The sequence below is a fragment of the Rhinoderma darwinii genome, chromosome 6 (genome assembly GCF_050947455.1).
Source record: "Rhinoderma darwinii isolate aRhiDar2 chromosome 6, aRhiDar2.hap1, whole genome shotgun sequence".
Classification (NCBI taxonomy): domain Eukaryota; kingdom Metazoa; phylum Chordata; class Amphibia; order Anura; family Rhinodermatidae; genus Rhinoderma; species Rhinoderma darwinii.
In genome coordinates, this window is record NC_134692.1 from 120,322,371 (window position 1) to 120,345,292 (window position 22,922).

General features: G+C 41.7%; 1 protein-coding gene across 3 annotated transcripts in view; it reads left to right on the forward strand.

The window, feature by feature from the left end:
* The window catches only part of GPRC5B (G protein-coupled receptor class C group 5 member B), a 76,547-nt gene that overhangs the window by 19,212 nt on the left and 34,413 nt on the right, over window positions 1-22,922 (forward strand). For all 3 annotated transcript variants that reach the window (XM_075830186.1, XM_075830185.1, XM_075830187.1), the window contains exons 2-3: window positions 14,727-15,736; window positions 19,944-20,056. In XM_075830186.1, coding sequence (XP_075686301.1) covers window positions 14,731-15,736; window positions 19,944-20,056 — 1,119 coding nt within the window. In that variant the 5' untranslated portion in view covers window positions 14,727-14,730. The remainder of the gene's footprint in view (window positions 1-14,726; window positions 15,737-19,943; window positions 20,057-22,922) is intronic.

Genomic DNA, 22,922 nt, shown 5'->3' on the forward strand with positions numbered 1-22,922 from the left:
ACCTGCTGTACACCCCGGCCCTGCCAAACAGCGTATAAACTTACCTCCAGCATACAGCCATTCGTCCGAATGGCATAAACTCCTCCTCCTCACATGCGCTGTGAGGAGGGAGCGAGCGACGGAATACATGGCCATCACTCGGGACACATTCCGGTAATGGCCGTGTATTACCCGGCCCCATAGACTTCTATGGAAGTCGGGCGGCCGGGTAAACAGGTTTCCTGGGCCGTCAAAAAATCGGTCGTGTGAATAGCCCCATTAGGGGTCTATTGTTCCTACTGCAGCCGGGTGACGGCCGTTTTATGAACGGCCGTCATCCGGCCGGGAAAACCTTAGGGTCTGTTCACACAGAGTTTTTTTGGCGCATTTGTTGATGCGGAAACCGCATGGGATGTCCGAAAATGTCACCCATTGATTTCAATTGAAGAAGGAGCCTTTTTTTCCTACGAGCCGAAAAAAATGCTCGTGGGAAAAAGAAGCGTCATGCCCTTTCTTCGGGCGTTTCCGTCTCTGACATCCCATTGACATCAACGAGAGACAGAGAAAGCGGTTTTCGCTGCGTTTTTGCCCAAGGCGCTCAATGGCCGCGGCCGAAAAATGCGGTACAGAGAGTGCAAGCAGGTCAAAATCTGATTTTACTGCCTGCAAGAAAACTCAGTGTGAACAGTGCCTTACAAAAGTGAATCTGTTCTGTACCTTTTATGACTCTTTACAGCAATATACTATGAAAGTACAACCTAATCTACAGGGAGAAATAGCTGAATGTGGCTCCATTACATAGAGTATCTTCGTAGCAGTCAATCTGGTTCCCCTGCTGAGGAAAAATTCCAACTGGTCAAATATTAGGTCAGCGTCAATTGTCTGCATCACAAGCATGTAAGTTTGGTTGTGGTGGTGGCATGAAACTCCATATCCCAGCGAAACCCACACACCGAGGCAAGTCTGAGGCCTGTATTTATTTAGGAGGTCTGGTCTGAGGCCTGTATTTAGTGGTCTGTATTAAGGGGTCTGTATTTAGGGGCCTGGTCAGAGATCTGTTTTTATTTATAGGATTTGGTCTGGGGTCTGTATTAGTTTAAAGGGTTTGGTCTTGGGTCTGTATTAAGGGGTCTGGGCTCTGTATTTATTTATGAAGCTTGGGTGTCTCTATTTATTTAGTGGGTCTGTTCTGGGGTGTGTATCCATTTATGAGGTTTAGTCTGGGGTCTAATTAATTTAGGAGATCCGGTGTGTGGTCTGTATTTAGGGGCCTGGTCAGAGTTGTGTTTATTTAGAGGATTTGGTCTGGGGTTTTTATTGGTTTGAGAGGTCTGGTCTGGGGTCTATATTAATGGGTATGGTGGTCTGGGGGGTCTGTATTTATTTAGTGAGTTTGGGGTCCCTATTTATTTAGTGGGTCTGGTCTGGAGTGTGTATCCATTTATGATGTTTGGTCTGAGGTCGGTGTTTATTTAGGAGTCAGACCTGGAGTCTATATTAGTTTAAAGAGGCTCTGTCACCAGATTTTGCAACCCCTATCTGCTATTGCAGCCAGCAGATCGGCGCTGCAATGTAGATTACAGTAACGTTTTTATTTTTAAAAAACGAGCATTTTTGGCCAAGTTATGACCATTTTTGTATTTATGCAAATGAGGCTTGCAAAAGTACAACTGGGCGTGTTTACAGTAAAAGTACAACTGGGCGTGTATTATGTGCGTACATCGGGGCGTGTTTACTTCTTTTACTAGCTGGGCGTTAGGAATGGGAGTGTATGATGCTGACGAATCAGCATCATCCACTTCTGTTCATTAACACCCAGCTTCTGGCAGTGCAGACACACAGCGTGTTCTCGAGAGATCACGCTGTGACGTCACTCACTTCCTGCCCCAGGTCCTGCATCGTGTCGGCCACATCGGCACCAGAGGCTACAGTTGATTCTGCAGCAGCATCAGCGTTTGCAGGTAAGTAGCTACATCGACTTACCTGCAAACGCCGATGCTGCTGCAGAATCAACTGTAGCCTCTGGTGCCGATGTGTCCTCGCTCGTCTGACACGATGCAGGACCTGGGGCAGGAAGTGAGTGACGACACAGCGTGATCTCTCGAGAACACGGCTGTGTCTGCACTGCCAGAAGCTGGGCGTTGTGAAGAGAAGTGGATGATACTTCTATACACAACGCCCAGCTAGTCAAAGTATTAAAAACGCCCCGATGTACGCACATAATACACGCCCACTTGGACTTTTACTTTTAAACACACCCACTTGGACTTTTGCAAGCCTCATTTGCATAAATACAAAAATGGTCATAACATGGCCAAAAATGCTCGTTTTTTAAAAATAAAAACGTTACTGTAATCTACATTGCAGCGCCGATCTGCTGCAATAGCAGATAGGGGTTGCAAAAACTGGTGACAGAGCCTCTTTAAAGGATGTGGTCTGGGGTCTGTATCGCGCCTGTCTGTATTTGTTAACTGGGTTTGGTGTCTGTATTTATTTTGGGGGTCTCGTTTGAGGTCTGTATTAGATTAGGGGGTCAGGTCTGGGGTCTGCATTTGTTTTGGGGGTCTGGTCTTGGGTCTGTATTTATTTTTGGGTATGATAAAGGGGGAGCATTTGCACTATTTTTTTATTCAACCGGTGTTGGTTGGTGGCGTGCCCTATAAATGGATGGGGCATAAGGTAAAAAAAAATTGCTGTACACTCCATTACATACAAAACTTTTCAAAATGTACCTGATGTACCTTCTGAAAAGTTGGCAACTATGATATATATATATTGACTTATTCTAGGAGGTGCTAATTTTGTATATATTGATTGTCATCATTAGAAGTGATCCTCTATCCTGCTGGTCCGGAGATTGAACCCCTAAATGTGATGGTAATAATCTGAACAAGAAGAAGATTATAGAACTGTCTCATGGTGACAGCATGCAGACTATAAAATTTTAAGATATTTCATGTTCCCAAATTATTTTTAAAATATTATTTATAGACTAAACATCTGCTATCTGATGACTTAATGAAAATTCCTATAGTCTGACATGTGAGGTCCTGGAAGTGCTGATGAAGGTCTTGTAAATGGTAGGAAACAGCTGGACATACACAGTATACTTATATATGTGCCCAGATTTTTCCTGCAAGGGTCATCTAGTTATTGTGATGGGTTCATTTCAGTGTAGTAGGTAGGTGGCTGCTATAAGCCCCATATCTTATGCCCAGAGGACGCTAGACATCCATCTACGATACTTGTGGATAATCTGTCACAGATGAATACAGTGTATATAGCCATATCTTAGTCAAAGTATATCCTGAATCTTGACCTATTATATAACAATATCTTCATGTACAGATCTTTACATTTCAATACATGGAATTAACATTGTCACAGTTCCCTTTTGTGACATTCACAAGAAAGACAAGTATTCTTAGATTTTGGTGTAACGATGCGATTTCACTTACCAAGCAATAATTGATTTGTTTTCTTTGACTTCTCCAAGATAAAGTAACCAGAAACACCGGCTTTCAATGTTATACCAAACTGAAAAACTATAATCCACCGCCAAATTAAAGGGGCTCTCCATTGCTTATAAATATAAAGCCTATTCAGCCAAAAGTGGTGCAGCTTTGTAGAACGCAGCTGTTTTTGACATGGGGGGCTTATTTACACATCCGTACAGTTACTTCTACGGACGTGCTGTATACACAATGTAAGCAGTGGGTCCATAAGAGCAGACATATAGATATGCATGTGTAAACTGTATCTGCTTCCTAGATCTATGTTCCGGGACAGAATTTAATCAACGTTGAATAAAATAAGCTATATTTCTAAATAGTGGAGAAACCCTTTAAGGCTACGTCCAGACGTAGCGGAGGAAATTCCATGGCAAAATCAACATGGGTTACATGTGGATTTTGCCACGGATTGTGCTGAGGTTTCATTGCGGATTCCACCCTATACATTGAAAATTGTTTTGAAAATCTGGGGCTTTTCCGCAACATAATACAGCTTCTCTATAAGGGTATGTTCACACAGAGATTTTTGCAGGCAGAAAATCTGCCTCATAATTCCTTCAGGAACTTTGAGGCAGATTTTCACCTGCCTGCACTTTCTTTGCCACATTTTTTGCTGTGTATTTCGGCCGTGGCCATTGAGTGCCACGAGCAAAAAACGCTGTGAAAACCGCCTTCTCTGCCTCCTATTGATGTCAATGGCAGTTCAGAGACGGAGATGCAAGAAGAAAGAGCATGATGCTTTTTTTTCCCGCAAGGAAAAAAGTGCCTCCGTCTCCCATTGAAATCAATGGGAGATGATTTCAGACAGTTTTTGGTGCTGTTTCCGATGCGGTTTCCACTTTAAAAAACAGCGACAAAAACTCTGTGTGAACTAGCCCTTATTATGGTGTTTTATTGGTAAATAAAGCCTAATTGTAAATAAAAATGTTATTATATTTTATGTTTCAATTATTTACCATTTTCTACATCTCTGCTTACTGTCAATGAAAGGAAACCTACTTGTTTAGGCTTCATTCACACGCCAAAGCCACTTGCCCAGTCTTATTATAGCCCTGTAGGTACACATTATGCCGCCATATGGTGCGCCCGTGATACCCTTATCCTTCTCTAGGATCTTCTTGGGGGAGAATACCTCTGTAAGGCTTTATTCAGACGAACGTTGCACGGACCTATATGTGTCTATGGGGCCGTGCAGACATGTCCGTGATTTTACATCAGCGTGAGTCTGCTGAAAAAAAGTCACGACATGTCCGTTCTTTCGCCGTTTTGCACGCATCAAGCACCCATTGAAGTCAATGGGTGCGTGAAAACCACGCATGCCGCACGGAAGCACTTCCGTGCGAACTGCGTGATTCGCGCAAGAGCTGTCAAAAGGATGAATATAAACAGAAAAGCACCACGTGCTTTTCTGTTTACAAACATCCAAACGGAGTGTCTTTGAGATGAGCGAACCCGGACAACCGAACCGAACTTCACCAGGTTCGGCCGAACTCGTTTTGGCCGAACCCAGCAAAAAAATTTCCGGTACGCGACGTCAGGAGATAGTCACTGTCCAGGGTGCTGAAAGAGTTAAACTGTTTCAGCACTCTGGACAGTGACTTCCGATCCCAATATACATGAACGTGTAAAAAAAAAAAGAAGTTCTGACTTACCGATAACTCCCAGCTTCTTCCTCCAGTCTGACCTCCCGGGATGACAATTCAGTCCAAGTGACAGCTCCAGCCAATCACAGGCCAAGCACAGGCTGCAGCGGTCACATGGACTGCGCCGTCATCCAGGGAGGTGGGGCCAGATGTCAAGGGAGGCGCGTCACCAAGGACGCGTCACCAAGGCAACGGCCGGGAGGGAAGTTCTCGGTAAGTACGAACTTTTTTATTTTTTTAACAGGTTTCTCGATATTGTGATTGCCATTCACTGTCGAGGGTGCTGAAAGAGTTAACTGCCGATCAGTTAACTCTTTCAGTACCCTGGACAGTGACTGACGTCGACTAGACTCATCTCTATGATGGCGGCTGCGCGAAAATCACGCAGCCGCGCATCATACACGGATGACACACGGAGCTGTCAAGTGGTTTTTGCGTCCGCAAAAACGGCACGTTCGTGTGAATCCAGCCTTATAATCACTCTTTGGACCATGACATTATTTTGTTTTTATTTTATACATGGGCACATAGAGGTTTTTTCTTATGGATTCATACAGACCTCACAGATTTCCTATTAGATCTTTAGAATGGGGACATAAAATAGGAGAGCACATGTTGAATAGTGAATTAGCTCAGAAGAATAACTTCACCTCCATGACTGCTTGGGGTCATGGAGCTGGTCACATGATCCATTTAAGCCAATCACCCAAGAGCGACATACTGCTTAACATATTGCAAGCTGGGAGCATTCAGTGGGTGCAATAGCGCCCACTAGTTTACTTTTATTAGACCATCTTACCCTCAATGTCTGGTATAAGAGTCTCTTTAAAAATGTCATTTTGTTTAGTAACACGTTCTATGTTTTGACTGACAGTAATGAAGTAACACATATGTTAAACTATTTCATTAAAAATAAGCAAAATGTTACACTTTCAGATGATAAATAATTCAGGAATAACAAGGGAAGTAGATGTTGTTATAAGTATTGTCACATTGTATCGTGTTTTGTCTTAGCTGAGAATCTCCATGGTAACGCTGAGCTAAAATAGTTTAGCTACGAGAAGATTTTGTGTCTAGAATAAGGAAATTCAGGAAACTTTCACAAATAATTACACCATTCAACAATACTGTGTGGGGTCATTTCATGGTCAGAATTCAATTTTGTGTCCGCCACCCCCACCATTGTAGCATTGAGATGGAACCTACATTTTTCATAAATTGGGACAATGATTTTATAGAGAATGATTTTTTACTTCTTAGATCGAATGATTTTTATTGAGTCCTACAGGACCAAGCCATGTTTTGATCTTTCGTTTTCGTTTTTCACACCCCGCCTTCCAACAGGCATTTTATTTTTCCGTCAATAGAGTGGTGTGAGGGCTTATCTTTTGCGGGAAGAGTTGTAGTTTCTATTGGTAGCATACCATATTATGTACTGGGAAACTGAAAAAAATTATTTGCGAGCTGAAATTGGAAAAAACTTTGATTCTTCCATTGATTTTTTTGGGTTTAGTTTTTACGGCTTTTACCGTGCATAAAAAAACGACAACTTAACTTTATTCTTTGGCTTTAATACAATTATGGTGATACCAAATTTATGTAGTTTTTTTTATATTTTACTACTTTAAAAAATAAAAAAAAACTTGTTAAAAAATTGTTCTGTTTCACCAAATATTCTTATTTTTCCATTGGATTGAGCCGTGTGAGGGCTTATTTTTTGCGGGACGACCTGTAGGTTTTATCGGTACCATTTTTTTGGTACATACAATTTTTTGATCACTTTTTATTAAGAACATTTTGAGAGCTAAGTTGACCAAAAAACAGCGATGTGGGCGTTTTACAAGTTTTATTTTTTCTACGGCATTCACCATGCGTATTAAATAACGCTATAGTGTAATAGTTCAGACTTTAATGGAAGCAGCCATACCACATTTGTTTACTTTTTTAATCTTTGACATTACTTTACGGGGAAAATGGGATAAAGATATTTTTTTACTTTTAATATTAAATTTTTTTTCACTACTAATAACTTCATTCCACTTTTTTTTTACACAGTTTATTAGTCCTTCTGGGGGATTTGAACCAGTGATCGTTAGATCGCTGGTACAATACACTGAAATACTAATGTAGTGCAGTGTATAGTCATTTTTACAGGCTTTTGTTAAGCCCTACCCTGGGCTGCCATGACAACCATCGTCACTCCCTGATATTGCTGTGGGGGTGTAGCTAGGGGGTGAACTGGCGTGGCATGTGCCCTAGGTGCCTGAGGGAACTCTAACGAGTAACTCTGCCTTAGCCAGAGAATATATGGTAGATGTAGGGCTAGGAAAATGGAATCTTTGCCCTGAGTGAAGATATGCCAAATTATATCTCTGCTCCGGTTTCCTACTGACCTGCCGTTATTTTCTTCACTGTCCTATCCATTTTTTTTGCAGATAGCATACTGAAACATTAATTTCTATGGGGCCATGCAAACATCCATTGTTATTTTTTTGCCGATCCGTGTGTTCATTCCGCATATTATAGAACAGGTCCAATTCTTGTGCGTATTTGCGGTCCGTCTCATCCATTTTAGTGTATGGGTCCGCAAAAAGACGGACAGCACGCGGAAGCCACTAGGAACCTGGCTTTGCGCTCTGCAAATCAAAAACGGTAGTGTGCCTGATGCCTTATGAACCAGATAGCTCAGGATGAACAGTGCTATAGGACCCTCGCAGAACTTGGTAACTGCTACAGTGCAGAGGGCAATGGAAAAACATATGACTTTAGTCACCAAGCAAATTTTTACATCTGTTGCTGCAATTTATGGAGCCCTCCTGGAATTTCAATAAAGTACTGGAATGTAAATGGTTAAAATTAAAATAAACTCTAATAAAATTGGTTTAATGCAGAAAATTTTTGAAATAGGTTTATGATGTTTTGCTTTCTCTGTGATCGGTAATTATTGGTCTGAGATTTGAGACCTTTAATCTGTCTGGTTATTACTGACTGTCTGGAAACCGCAGAGTCTGTAAAATAATCATCACACATTAAAGAATATATTATTCATGAGAAAATTGTTAAGGAGAATGAGGTTCATAGTTTAATGTCATACAAGTGTGCAAGTGGCGCGCTTATTAAGCCATTTGTTGTAGAGCTAGATTAACCCTTACTGGCTGATGGAAACACAGCAAGCACAGCAGGCTGATCTAAAATATAGGTTCAATTCACAGACTTAAAGGGGGTGTTCAGAATGAGAAAAAAAAGGACTGCTTTTTTTTCCAGGAATAGCGCCACTCTAATCTATGGGCTGTTTATGGTATTGCAGCACAACACCATCCTTTAGAATGAGGATAAACTGCAATACCAGAAATAGCTCATAGACAAGAGTGGCGCTGTTTCTGGAAATAAAGCAGACCTCTTATTCTAATCCTGGACAACCCCTTTAAAGACTGTTCTTGGTTTTACTCAGCCACATCCCTCAGATCCTTGCACGATTTCATTGTACCTAAGGCTTTGTTCACATCTGTGTCAGGGCTCCGTTCATGGGTTCCATCTGAGCCTTCCGCCAGGGGATACCATGAATGGTATCCAAACTGAAACATGCAAATGGTTTCTGTTTGCCACCGTTGTGTAAGGGTTCCGTCGTTTTGACAGAAAAATAGCGCAGTCGACTACGGCATTGATTTCGTCAAAATGACACCCTTACACAACTGACTTGGATTGCGTTTGTTTCAGTCAGGGTTCCGTTCATGACGGAAAAAAGAAGAGCCTTTCTCCCTTTGAAGGTTATCCAGACTTCAGGATGGGGGTGAGGAGATGGGTAGCATTAACCAGCAGTAGGCTGGGACCCCTCTCTTTGTATACCTCTGAGTTACCATACCATGTAAAGCCCATTCCTTACTCTAACTACACTACTCTTGATATGTACTACTTAGGCTTCGTTCACATCTGCGTCAGGGCTCCGTTCATGGGTTCCGTCTGAGCCTTCCGTCAGGGGAACCCATGAACGGAACCCTGACTGACACAAACGGAAACCATTAACCATGCAAATTATTTCCGTTTGTCACCGTTGTTGAAGGGTTCCGTCATTTTGACTAAATCAATACCGTAGTCGACTGCGCTATTTTTCTGTCAAAACTACGGAACCCTTACACAACGGTTGCAAACAGAATCCATTTGCATCGGATCCGTCACCATTGAAATCAATGGTGATGCAAACGGAAACCTATGGTTTCCGTTTGTTTCAGTTTGGATTCCGTTCATGGGTTCCCCTAACGGAAAGTTCCGATGGAACCCATGAACGGAGTCCCGACGCAGATGTGAATGAAGCCTAAGGCCTCATTTACACGAGCGTGTGCGTTTTGCGCGCGCAAAAAACGCTGCGTTTTGCGCGCGCAAAAGGCACTTGGCAGCTCCGTGTGTCATCCGTGTATGATGCGCGGCTGCGTGATTTTCGCGCAGCCGCCATCATAGAGATGAGGCTAGTCGACGCCCGTCACTGTCCAAGGTGCTGAAAGAGCTAACTGATCGGCAGTAACTCTTTCAGCACCCTCGACAGTGAATGCCGAACACAATATACACCAACCTGTGAATAAAAAAAGACTTTCATACATACCAAGAACTTCCTGCTTCCCCCAGTCCGGGCTCCCGGCCGTTGCCTTGGTGACGCGTCCCTCTCTTGTCATCCGGCCCCACCTCCCAGGATGACGCCGCAGTCCATGAGACCGCTGCAGCCTGTGATTGGCTGCAGCCTGTGCTTGGCCTGTGATTGGCTGCAGCTGTCTCTTTGACTGAACTGTCATCCCGGGAGGTCGGACCGGAGTTATCGGTAAGTCAGAACGTCTTTTTTTTTTTACAGGTTCATGGATTTTCGGAGCGGAAGTCACTGTCCATGGTGCTGAACCAGTTTAACGCTTTCAGCACCGTGGACAGTGACTGTCTCCTGACGTCGCGTACCCGAACATTTTTTACCGGTTTCGGTCAAAACGAGTTTGGCCGAACCCGGTGAAGTTCGGTGCGCTCATCTCGAATTTGACACTCCGTTTGGATGTTTGTAAACAGAAAAGCACGTGGTGCTTTTCTGTTTACATTCAGGAGTTTGACAGCTCTTGCGCGAATCACGCAGTTCGCACGGAAGTGCTTCCGTGCGGCATGCGTGGTTTTCACGCACCCATTGACTTCAATGGGTGCGTGAGTGCGCGAAAAACGCACGATTATAGAACATGTCGTGAGTTTTTTTCTGCGCACACGCGCTGAGCGCAAATCACGCATCGTCTAAACTGCCCCATTGACTAATATAGGTGCGTACGACATGCGTGCAAAGCACGCGCGTCGCACGCGCGTATATTACGTTCGTGTAAATGAGGCCTAACTCAGATCACCAAAGAAGACGATTGGCCTAACTCGAAACCAAAATAATCAGCTATGAGAACAGTTAACTGTTAAAAATCTGCCCCTGTGCAATGAGATTTTAAAGGGGATTTTCATACAAAAACAATTAAATTGCCATATATTATTAAACTAGAAGTTATGTCCCTTTTACATCATGTTCCGGTGATCCATTCTCCCGTACGTTGATTTAGTTTAGTTTTAGTACAGTACAATACATGCCGATGGAGTTTTCAAACCCCATATACACGTAGCGAAAAAACTCTGCACGGAACTATGATCATGTTGCAGATTTCTAAATCTATCCTCATTATGTTGCAGAATAGCCGTGGATTTCACCCTTCCAATGTATTGGGGTGAAATTCACAGTGAATATGGTATATGGACATTTTTACATTTTTGGTGGAAATAACCTAATGTGTGTTTTCACCTATTATGCATCAAGTACTGCATCAAACCAAAGACTCTTAGGAATACTTAGGGTTTATTCACACAGGGCAGATTTGTTGCAAATTTCTGCAAAAATTCTGCCGCATGTGAACATATCCTAATGGTTCTCAGCGGTGTATTTTATTGACTAATCGTACACAGAAGCTACTTCCATACTATTATATCAGTCACTTTGTTGCATTATGAAACAAAGATTATAACAAGTGTGCAAATTCCCAATTTTTAAGTTTGAAGGACTCTTCGAGAAGTTTTTCGAGATAATTTATCAAGCTAATATGTTAAGTAGGAGTGTTGAAAATTCCAGAAAATGGAAAAAGATTCCATTGTTCTATACGGAAACTAAGAAGTGAACTCAGTGAAACACTTGCAAGGAATGTGAATGACTTTATCCTCAAGGGGAAGCCATAAGTGGTACCTGGTGGCTCTCTCCATTGCACTTCATTGTAAATAAGTGTCTGATGTCAGTGGTGTTGCAACAAAATACTGTGCTTCATCCGTAGTACATAAGGGAAGAATGGGGCGTATAGAGGTGGGGGGGTATAATGTGTAGTATATATCTACTGAAAAGTCTTTATCTGAATGTACCATTAAAGTTGTGACATATTAATCACCTGCTATGTATTTCTAATGGGCCGTTCACATATGTCCGTTGTCACTGTCAGTTTCCCTCCGGCGTGTTACAGAAAAGCCGGAGGGAAGCGGATGCTAGAACGGATCCCATAGCTTTCTATGGGATCTGTTCTGGCACATGGGACATAAGTTGTGTAGATGGATCCAAAAACGTTACCTGCAGCGTTTTTGTGTCCTGCTCCCTGGGAGGTCTTGGTGCCGTATACTATCTTAAAGTATTGTTTGCCGGATGAACGCCGTGTGCTGCCGCATCCACCTTCCAGCAGCGCCCGGCGTGGGAGAAAAAGCAACAGAATCCCGTGTGGTGTGGTGTGGGTAGGAGATGCGGAGTGGGATTGGGTAGCTGTAAAGGCACCAAAAACTAGCTCCTCCCTGAAGTTAGGGCTAGTGTTTGGCGCCTTTGCAGGTTGTATACACGGCTCTGCTCCCTTTCCCACGATAACCAAACAAAGCTGATCAGAGATGTTTTTGTCCCTTTGTTTTAGTGATTGGTGAGAGTACCAGCACCTGGACCCCATAAAAAAAAATTCTGACATGGCAGGATCACATCAGAAGTTTTGTGAAATGACAAGTACACACCATGTATCTAATCTATCATGTATCCAATCTATCAGAAACTATGCACCACTCTGATAAAATGGCACATTTTCAGACCCTAGAATACATTTTGGTGGACAATTGTGGTAAAAACTGATGACAACTAACGACAACTGATGACAACTGATGGTTTTGGAGTAAATCATTGTGGGAAAAAGCCTGATGGCAACTGATACATTTTTGCATCAGTTGTAATCACTTGAGACAAAAAAAACTGATGCTGATGCAACTGATATATGTGAACGCACAAGATCTATAAGAAGCTAGAACACTTATATACAACCTCTGAGCTCATGTAATGCAGCAATGGTGATGGATTCATGTTGGTACCACGCTACACCTTCCCTACATGTCCTGTGTGCCCGACCACAACTTTTCCAACCTGTAATATATGTCAGACCACATCTTTTCCTACCCATTCTATGTGCCGGACAACTCAATTCCTACCTGTCCTGTGTGCCAGAACACACCTTACCTTCTCTATCCTGTGTGCCAGACTGCTCCTTCCCTACTTGTCTTGTGTGCCAGACCACACCTTTCTTTATGTATCTTGTGTGCCAAACTACTCCTGCCCTACCTGTACTGTGTGTCAGACCACACCTTTTCCTACCCATCCTATGTGCCGGACCACTCAATTCCGACCTGTCCTGTGTGCCAGACCACACCTTGCCTTCTCTATTCTGTGTGCCAGACTGCTCCTTCCCTACTTGTCTTGCGTTCCATACCACACCTTTCTCTATGTATCTTGTGTGCCAGACTACTCCTGCCCTACCTGTTCTGTGTGCCAGACCACACTTTTTCCTATATTTCCTGTGTGCCAATCCACTCCTCCTTTGTCTGTCCTATGTGCCAGACCACACCTTTTCCTATCTGTCCTGTGTGCCAGACCTCCCTTTTTTTCCTGCCTACCATGCTGGACCACTCCTTTCCTAACTCTGTTGTCAGAGACTTCTGCTGTCAATCAAATCCACTGCAGTGATAAGTAAAAGTTTGATGTTTCCTCCTAGATAACTTTTTAATACTACTGATCAGTTCTGTGAAAAGCAGGTTAAAGTTAAACTAATAAATGTTAGATCGCTAGGAGCCCCAATACTGGGACCCCCCTCCCCCCCCCATGATCACTAGTACAAGATAATTATAGGTTATATAGAAATTATTTTTTCACCCACTACCACCAGGTATTGATGGTTTAATAGGTGAAATGCTGGTGACAGGTTCCCTTTAAAGGGGTCCAAATTGGGTAACCCCTTTTCAAAAGCATGGCACCCCAGCTATCAGCTGAGTGCTAAGGGCCATACTGCTGAAAACCCTGGTGATCATCGGATGTCTCTAAGGGAAACTGTCAGCACCAAAACTGAGATTGGAACAACCCCTTTAAGTAATTGCCGCCTAATCCATCAAAATACACAGTAAACTATTTTTTTGAAAGTTATGTATTTATTACTCTATTATGTTATAAATATTTTAAACTGAGGATTTCATGTGTTTATATTCAGTGTAACATTGACTGCAACCCATTATAAAAATAATTGCTCAGCATTCTACTATAGACACTGATGGAAGCTGATATCTTGTCCGCGGCAGCAGATAATACATGTGCGTTGTTAGCACCATTGTGTAACCTGATCCATCCAGTTATTGTTATGTTCCATGTAATTTATATCAATTTATGTTTTATTGTTGTAGCACAGGTAGCCTTCAGATCAAATATTCAAGTACAATTTAGAGGAACAATAAACTCAAACTGCAGCTTATAAAAAGTCTTCTCAGAAATAGAGACTCCCTATATGGACAAAAGTATTGGGACACCTACACATTACACCTATAGGAGCTTTTATGACATCCCATTCTAAATCCATAGGCATTAATATAGAGTCGTCGTCGTCGTCCCCCCTTTGCTAGAACAGCTTCCACTCTTCTGGGGGCGTTTTGGGTGTGTCTGTGGGAATTTTTACCCATTCATCCAGAAGAACATTTGTAAGGCCAGGCACTGATGTGGGACGGAAGGGTCTGGCTCGCAATCTCCATTCTAGTTCATCCTAAAGGTCTTCGTTGAGGTCAGGGCTCTGTGCGGGCCAGTCAAGTTCTTCCACAACAAACTCACCCAACCATTCCTGTATGGACCTTGCTTTGTGCACTGGACAGTCATGCTGGAACAGAAAAGGTCCGAACCCCAAACTGTTACCACACAGTTGGAAGCATACAGATGTCCAAAATGTCTTTAAGATTTCCCTTCACTGGAAGTAAGGAGCTTAGGACAACCCCTGAAAACCGACCCCAGAGCATTATCCCTCCCCCAAACTTTATAGTTGGCACAATGCAGTCAGGCGGGTAACGTTACAATACTTCTATCTATATAGTGTATATGGGGCAGAATGTCTAGACCTCATGTTAGTAATCCCATTTATAAATACCACAGTCAGACTTTCCACAGAATACAATGGCTGCTTACACGAAATAATAAATTGCAATTAAATAGCAAATGTAGATAAGATATGCTTCATAAAAAAAAATCTTAACCGATAACAATTTATTTCTTTTATAGAAACATGAAAATCCACACAGCTTTTGTTCTGCTCCTGTTTTTTGTGATTGGCTATGGTTCTTCTGAAAATTCCACGACGTCAAGAGGCTGTGGGCTGGACATTTTCCCACGCTATGTATACCTTTGCGATCTGGATGCCATTTGGGGGATAGTTGTGGAAGCCGTGGCTGGAGCAGGTGTACTTACAACTTTGCTCCTTATGTTGATCTTATTGGTAAGACTTCCTTTCATCACAGAGAAAGAAAAGAAAAGTCCACTGGGAATACATTTCCTTTTTCTTCTTGGAACTCTTGGATTGTTTGGCTTAGCTTTTGCGTTCATCATACAAGAAGATGAAGCTATCTGCTCCACTAGAAGGTTCTTGTGGGGCGTCCTATTTTCTCTTTGTTTCTCATGTCTGCTTGCTCAAGCCTGGAGGATCCGTAAGCTTGTCCGGCACGGCAAAAGCCCATCAGGCTGGCATCTTGTTGGAATAGTTATATGTCTGATGTTGGTTCAAGTCATTATTGCTACTGAATGGATTATCTTAACGGTTGTTAGAGAGAAGAAGTTGGCCTGCAGTTATGAGCCAATAGATTTTGTCATGGTTTTAATTTATGTCATGGTTCTCATGGTGGTTACCTTGGGCCTCTCTCTTTTTACACTGTGTGGAAAATTTCAGAAGTGGAAAAAAAACGGAATATGCCTTATTATCACAATTTTTCTTTCTGTCTTAATATGGGTAGCTTGGATGACTATGTATCTTTATGGTAACAATGAACTGAAGAAAAAAGACCAGTGGAATGATCCTACCTTGGCCATTGCCCTGATATCGAGTGGATGGGTTTTTCTTATCTTCCATGCCATCATAGAGGTCCATTGTACCATTCTACCAGCACCACAAGAAAATACTACAAATTATTTTGATACATCACAGCCTCGCATGAGAGAAACACCTTTTGAAGAAGATATTCAGCTGCCCCGAAGCTACATGGAGAATAAAGCTTTTTCTATGGATGAACATAATGCAGGTAAGAGGGACAATTCACTTATATTTGAATTTAATAAAAAAAAATTGTTTATGTGACATTACTACTATCCGCTATGTCTTTTTTTTACCATCTACTTAGATACTGCAGTCATGTATTGCTCTCTTCCCACTACTATTGATGTAGGTTAGCAAGAAGACGGAGCAGAAGGGGTGAAGAAACACATGACTGTAGAATCAGACTACACATAAGGTTTATTTGTAGTCTGTATCCACGGAGACACATAGATCTGCATAGAGGCCAAATACACAAAATAGTAGTAGATTTCTAATCAAGTTGCCTAATTTTTTTCTTTAGATGAATTAAAGAAACTAAAAGTAGCTACAAAAGTGGACATATCTGGACAAATCCTTTAAACTGAAACATTGTGAATATGTTATGTGTTATTAGTGATCATTCCATACAAGTGGGTCTTAAAGTGGTTGTCTCACAAATACTATTAGGGCATACAGACATCAGAAAGGGCAGCTCCCACTCTAGCAGACTAGAGGTTTTAAGTGTCATGGAATCACTACTTGAGCAATTTCCCAGAGTGCCAGTTTATGGAATTGCTATACAAGCAATTCCTCAAAGGCAGCTGGAGACTGTCTGGATCAAGTGTACAGATAAATCAGCTACCTTAAGTCCATCACCACTCTAGTCAGCAGAGTCTAAGGCTACTCTATGGTCTTCACCAGAGCCCGCCACAAGGCAGGATGGATTTGGCTGCATAGAACCCAGGTTGCTTTTACAGAATAAGGTGATGGACAGGAGGTGCACATGCAGGCAATACCAGAACGGATAACCAGACAAGCCAGAGGGGTAATCAACAAACACAGTTCAAAACCAGGAGATACTAAAAGCCCAAATCGCAAAACATAAGAATACCGGGAGTTGCAGAGGTCAAAACCGGCCGAGAGCAGAATGTCCAAATCATTGAGCAGGGGGTAAATCCAAAGACAAAGCCGCGGTCCAATTCAAAGAGTTAAAATAGTCAAGGTGATTCAGGGTGTAACCAGGAGCTTGATCAGAAGCATGCATACACAATAAAATCACAAGCAACAATAAGAAAACTGAACAGATTCAAATATTCCACTCTTGTCCCTCATAGGTTGCAGACAGAGAAATGAGACTGGCTCTCCATCTCTAGCCAGGGCCACCTAGAAGCTAGGCTAATAGTCATGACAACCTTAAAGTGACGGACGTTTCCGAACATTAAGTATTACTTGGCCTGGCGATTCATCTGAATGGCTGCATATAATACTATATTTTGGATGCTGCATGGAAATTGTATGGCCAGAAGCGGCTTCTCTAGCCCCCCAGCCCCCCACCCCCCCCCCCCCCCCGCCGGCAATCTTCTGTTACTAACATGGGTTAGAGAAGGCAGACCCACAGCAATCAGGCTTCTGTTTAAAAAGGGGTCGTCTTTGTGAGTCTATCCCTTTAAAAAGGGGGAAAGCCCTACTGGTAACTGAGACCCATATGAGAACAGCACTGTTAAATAGGTGCTGTATTGTAAATACAATGTAAACAATATCTAATAATATTTGCATTTTAAGTGTTCTCTTTTTAATTTAGGAAATATGTTTCACAATATAAATCGTTCAATTGCCCCCCTACGAACCGAATATTTGTGTTATTAAACACATAGGTGTTGGTATTCATTATGAATGAACTTATTATGTGGGCTGTTATGCAGAATATGGCACAAGATGAAAAAAAATTACAGAATGTTAAACAGAATCAACATTTAACCAGCACAAGTGTTAATAGCCACATACTAGTACATGACTGCACGGCTGATGATTTTATCTCCTCCGCCTTGAGACTTTTACCTTTAAGGACTTTCAAAACCGTCCATTTAATTTGTAGGTCGTAATAGAAATCATTTGATGCGCATTAAAACTTACAGACAAAATCATTACTGCAGTTCCACCAGTACAGTGCGTCTCCAGGAGTCTGAAAACTACAATCCAATATTCTGAACCTTTTATTTCTAAAAGCATTCTCTAATACCACGTAGATGCGAAACCACTACCTGTACATGTGTTTTGTACCTTATGCAAGAATAGTATATATATCTCTATTCTACTCCCGGTTATAAATGGCCATATGGTCTAAGTCTTGTATGTTAGCCTGCTTTTTTGTGTTGTTTACTACTATTACTTATGGCCACTTATGGGAAGTGATAGAAAAGAGGGGCCCATAACATAAAATGAGGGGCCCTCCTGGTGGTCAAGCCACCACATATTTCATCCCAGGACAGGAGGGCCTTATGAGTGTTTTTCCCCTGCTGCCTTGTAGGGGAAGAAAACTGGTTGGCTCTTGGGCAGGGTTGTCAACTGTCCATAAATTCAGACAGTCCATAAAAAGGGGACTTTGGCAACTCTAAGGGTATGTTCACACATAGTTTTTTGCAGGCTGAAAATTCTGCCTCAAAATTTCATCTGGAATTTTGAGTCAGATTTAGATCTGTCTGCACGCTGTTTGCCGCGTTTTTCGTGGCGTTTTTCACCCATGGCCAATGAGCGCTGCGGGCAAAAATGCTGGGAAAAACGCTTTCTCTACCTCCCATTGATGTCTATAGGAGGTCGGAGACATAAACGCCTAAAGATAGGGCATGTCGCTTCTCTTTCCCACGAGCTGGCTTTACTGATCGCGGGGGGAAAAAAACGCCTCCGCCTCCCATTGAAATCAATGGGAGGCGTTTTCGGCCATTTGTGGTGCGGTTTCCGACGCGGTTTCCACGTCAAAAAAATGTGTAAAAAAAACTCTGTGTGAACAGAGCCTAAGCCTACACAAGTTTACACCTCTCATTTTGAAGGGGGAGAAGCCCAAATGAGCTGGCCATCCTGTTCTCCATTGGCTTCTGCAGTAATATACCTTTGCAACCTTTATACATAGGTTTATTCATATACTTATCCAATTGTTTTATCCGATAAGCAGAATATATTGTGAAATACTTTTCTTTTCTCTGATTCATTTACTTAGAATCAATTATGAACCAGAGTATCTAGGAGCGATCTGGTAGGAAAGTGCCATTTGTGTCCATTCAGTCCTAATAGATAAAATTTAGCTCTGACAGTAGAATACAAAGCGGCGCAAAATTCATTTCTGATAGAATTTGGGATATCCATAAAGGTCTGGACCTCTATGCCTGCCGGCTCCTGATATGCAAACCCAGTACTGATAATGAATATAACTGTACAGAACACATTCACACATATCAAGCTCTATCCTCAGTAGGACTCACAATCTAACACCATTATCTCAAACTAAGTTATTCCAATTTCCAGCTTAATTTAAAATGAAATGGAAAGGGATCAGAGTTCCCGGCTGCATTTATTCCCCACACACTAGTCATGGTGGCATTGTCAAATATTGTTCAGTATAGGCCGCACAGATTCAACATCATCTCCCTCACAGCTCACAGTAACATACACACAGCTCACGGTGAGATTAATGACTTTCCTTTTTTGGGGGGGGGGGGGGGGTTGCAGAGCATAACATTATAGTAACTTATAACTACTTTTTGGGGAGAACCTAACATCAACAATATTTGATGGCAGTGTGAAATAACTTTGTGATTCAGTGTTTTACAATATATTAACTATTTCCTAATATCTAAACTGAGCATGAAAATACCACAGACATTTCCATCACATATTTCTAGGTTTATACATGACTTTCTGATCGATGGGAGTCCAAGTGCTGGGACCCCCACCAATCCTGAGAATGAAGAGGCTGCTGTGCTCGTTTAGCACTGCTGCTTGTTCACAACTTCCACTGCAACACAGTTCCTTTCATCTGTATAGGGCTGTACTGCAGTTCCCTGCACAACCACTAGACGAGGGCGATCCTTACGATTTCAGGATTGGTGGTGGTCAGACTCCCAACGATCCACTAGTGATGGCATACTCTAGCAATGCGCCATCACTTTCTATGATAGGAAAACTATTTAAAATGAATGGAAGTTATAGAAACATCTCTACAGCTCATGATAACGAAGTCAGTTTTAGATTCTAGGTTCACTTTAAGAATGCTCTTAAAATAATTTGTTATTTGTTTGACAATGATAAGAAGCTTGTGGTTAGGCTGTATAGGCTATGCGGGTAATTGATTGAGCATGGAGACAATACTTCTCATTCAGCTGCTAAGTAACTGTATACTTACGTAAAACTAATCTATGTGTTCGTTCTGTTTTATGAAGCCATGAGGTCTGCGGGATTTCGCAATGGAAGTTTAGGAAATAGACCCAGTGCACCCTTCAGAAGCAACGTGTATCAGCCTACTGAGATGGCGGTTGTCCTAAACGGTGGAACAGTAAGTATTGAGCCGACATAGCTCTTAAAATGAACTCATGTTAAGCTGGAAAAAAAGGAAATCCTTGTGCAGTTTAGTGGCTAGTTCTACTGGGAACACATCAATAGTTGTCGGGACTGACAAAGCAAATGTTCACATATGATCACCAGTTCATTTATAGATGGAATCTGTTTTAAAAGTTAAGCAATTTTGTAAATACATTACATAGCTTGTAATATCCCATAAGCTGCATTCACAATTCTGCAAGCTTCTGAACTAAAATTTTCCAGCAATCCCTGCTGGCTCAGTGTCTGCACAGAGTTTGCGCTAATCATTTGTATTCCGGGAAGTGGAGTCTTTGCACCAGGCACTATACAGTAGATTCATGTAGAAAATTCTACCTTTCTGAGCTTGCAGTACAAAAGATCATTCCATTATAGGAGCTCAGCTAATCTATAAGAATACCTCAACATTTCCATTCCCATTCGTGGAACGAACTTTTGAGGACCGCCCCCGATCTCCTGGGAATGACCACAAACCATCTCAGGGACACCCACTTTTATGCAAATATACATAAGCCCCACCTACTTTGCAACCTGAGAGGTAAGTATTGGGGGGGTGTCTGTCAATAAGCTGCTAACTGTTTCTAGTGGCAACTAGCAGAATTCTGAATGCAGCTCCGGATTATAACTCAGGAGGTTATCTACTGAACTGCAATTTGAGGAACATACATTTAGATTGAGGGCTTATGTATACAACTGTAATATGAATCACATTGCTCACTGTCAATATGCAGAATTACTTTTGGAGTTTCCGAGGTACATTTTTTTACTTTCCCTGTGTTTCTGATACTATGTGTATATTAGAGAATTGTAGTATAAGCGATTCCCTAATTAATGAAGCTACAACTCGCCCAATTATTGAACTACTGGTAACATAATGTATTGGTACAATGATTGTTCAAAGGTAATCCATCTCTTTAATATTCTATATAATTACAAACATGTTACCAAAATATGTCACATTTTGAGCATTGATATCACTCCTGATTTATTTTGCATTAGGAAACGCTTCTGCCTTTTACATGGTTTTACTCATCACCAAAACAGATCAATCCCGTTTCACTTAGCGGCACGGTTTACATCTTCTGGGTGAAGATGCATTAGACAGATTGTTGCAGAAATGATTTGTACTAGGCTTATTAGTCATTAGTCTCTCTCTCCCTCTCGAGAAACAATGGTTGGATATCCCTATAAGCTTTTAATGAGATATTCTTGTTTGTGGTCATCTCACAATATTAATCATATACCATTCATTGCACATGACATAACTAACACACTGACCAGCTAAAGGATTAATTTCTAGTACCCATCCCTCACCCATGTGCACATGTAATCATCATCAAGCTTAATCTATATACGTCTTTATTTTATACATTATAATTGGGTAAATGCAAAGCAGTTTTGCTAAAATTGAAATGGATTGTGTAGTATTACAAAAAATGGTCTGTTTTATTTTTCCAGAAACAGCGCCACTCTTGTCCATGGGCTATGTCTGGTATGGCAGCTTTTCCCTATTCAAGTGAATACAACTGAGATGAAATACCAGATACCCATGGACAAGAGTGTTGTTGTTTTTTTTTGGGAAAAAAGTGGACCTTTTTTTTTCTAATCCTGAACAACCCATTTAAGGACAAATTAAGGGTTGTAATTATATATATTTTTAATTTGTCTTCAGATAACCTATGCCTTTATATTTAAAGTGCAGCTCCACTCCTTTGGAGTTTACAGGGTCATACAGTATATATACTATTAGCTATGTACAATTTAAGTGGCAGGTTTAATGGCTGCACAGAGCTCTAGTAGAGAGCTTAAATGCAGCGTATTTCATCCCACCCCTTCCCACAGCAAGAAAAATAAAGCGGACTACCCAGTAGGTGGCCATTTTCAATTGTGTGTATCACCATCAATGTCATTCAGCACTGGTGGTATCACACAATAGATCCCACCATACATTGCCCAGTGTTCTGGATATGCTCAGGACATGAAGAGGTGAGCAGTCAGCCAATGGTAACTCCATTTTTTTCTTGCTGAACTTGGCAAGTGCTGTGGTACTGTTCCCACGCTTTATAGTCGTAGTATTTATAAGGGTTGAGTGTTGTCTGTGGCGACTTTTGAGCAGGTGGAACACTTACAGTATGGCAAAGTAAACTGGATTTGCTCAAAGTACATCACACTATACCCCCCATATTTGCCAATGATAGGTAGGGTCGATCTTCCGCAGTCTTGCCCTGGATAGAGTCAATTTTCGGCCCCTTATCTAGATGGTCTTTTATGATGCACCTGTCCATGTGTGTAACAATATACTATCTGCTAGATCCTGCATGGTATTTTATTCTATGATTGATCAGCAGATCATGACAACACCTTTTGGGTATTGTGAACCCTCAAGACATTTGCATTGTGGGACTTATTGAATTTCAGCTTAGAATGTCTAAAAAAATAAATTTGACTCAACTTGGGAATAACCCTTTAAGTAAGACAGGGCTGACCATGCCAATCTTGAATAGAAACTGCCCAAAGTTACAGACGGACCCTCCCTGATCAGTAAATAATTGTATATTCTAGCCATATGTCATCACTTACTAAGCCCCCTTAGCGTGAAGCTGATTCTCCTACTGCTACAAAAGCTTGAACAGGAAACAGGAAACGCTGAGTCTGGTGACAGATTTATTATATAGGAGCACATATTATACATTCTTTATTGTAATAACGTTTATCCTCTTCAGAAAATACCTTGTATTGTCACTTTAAAGTGTATAATGACGCATAAGACTTAGACTACACTAAAATGATTGCCTGGCTCTGAAATTGGCAAAAAAAAAGAC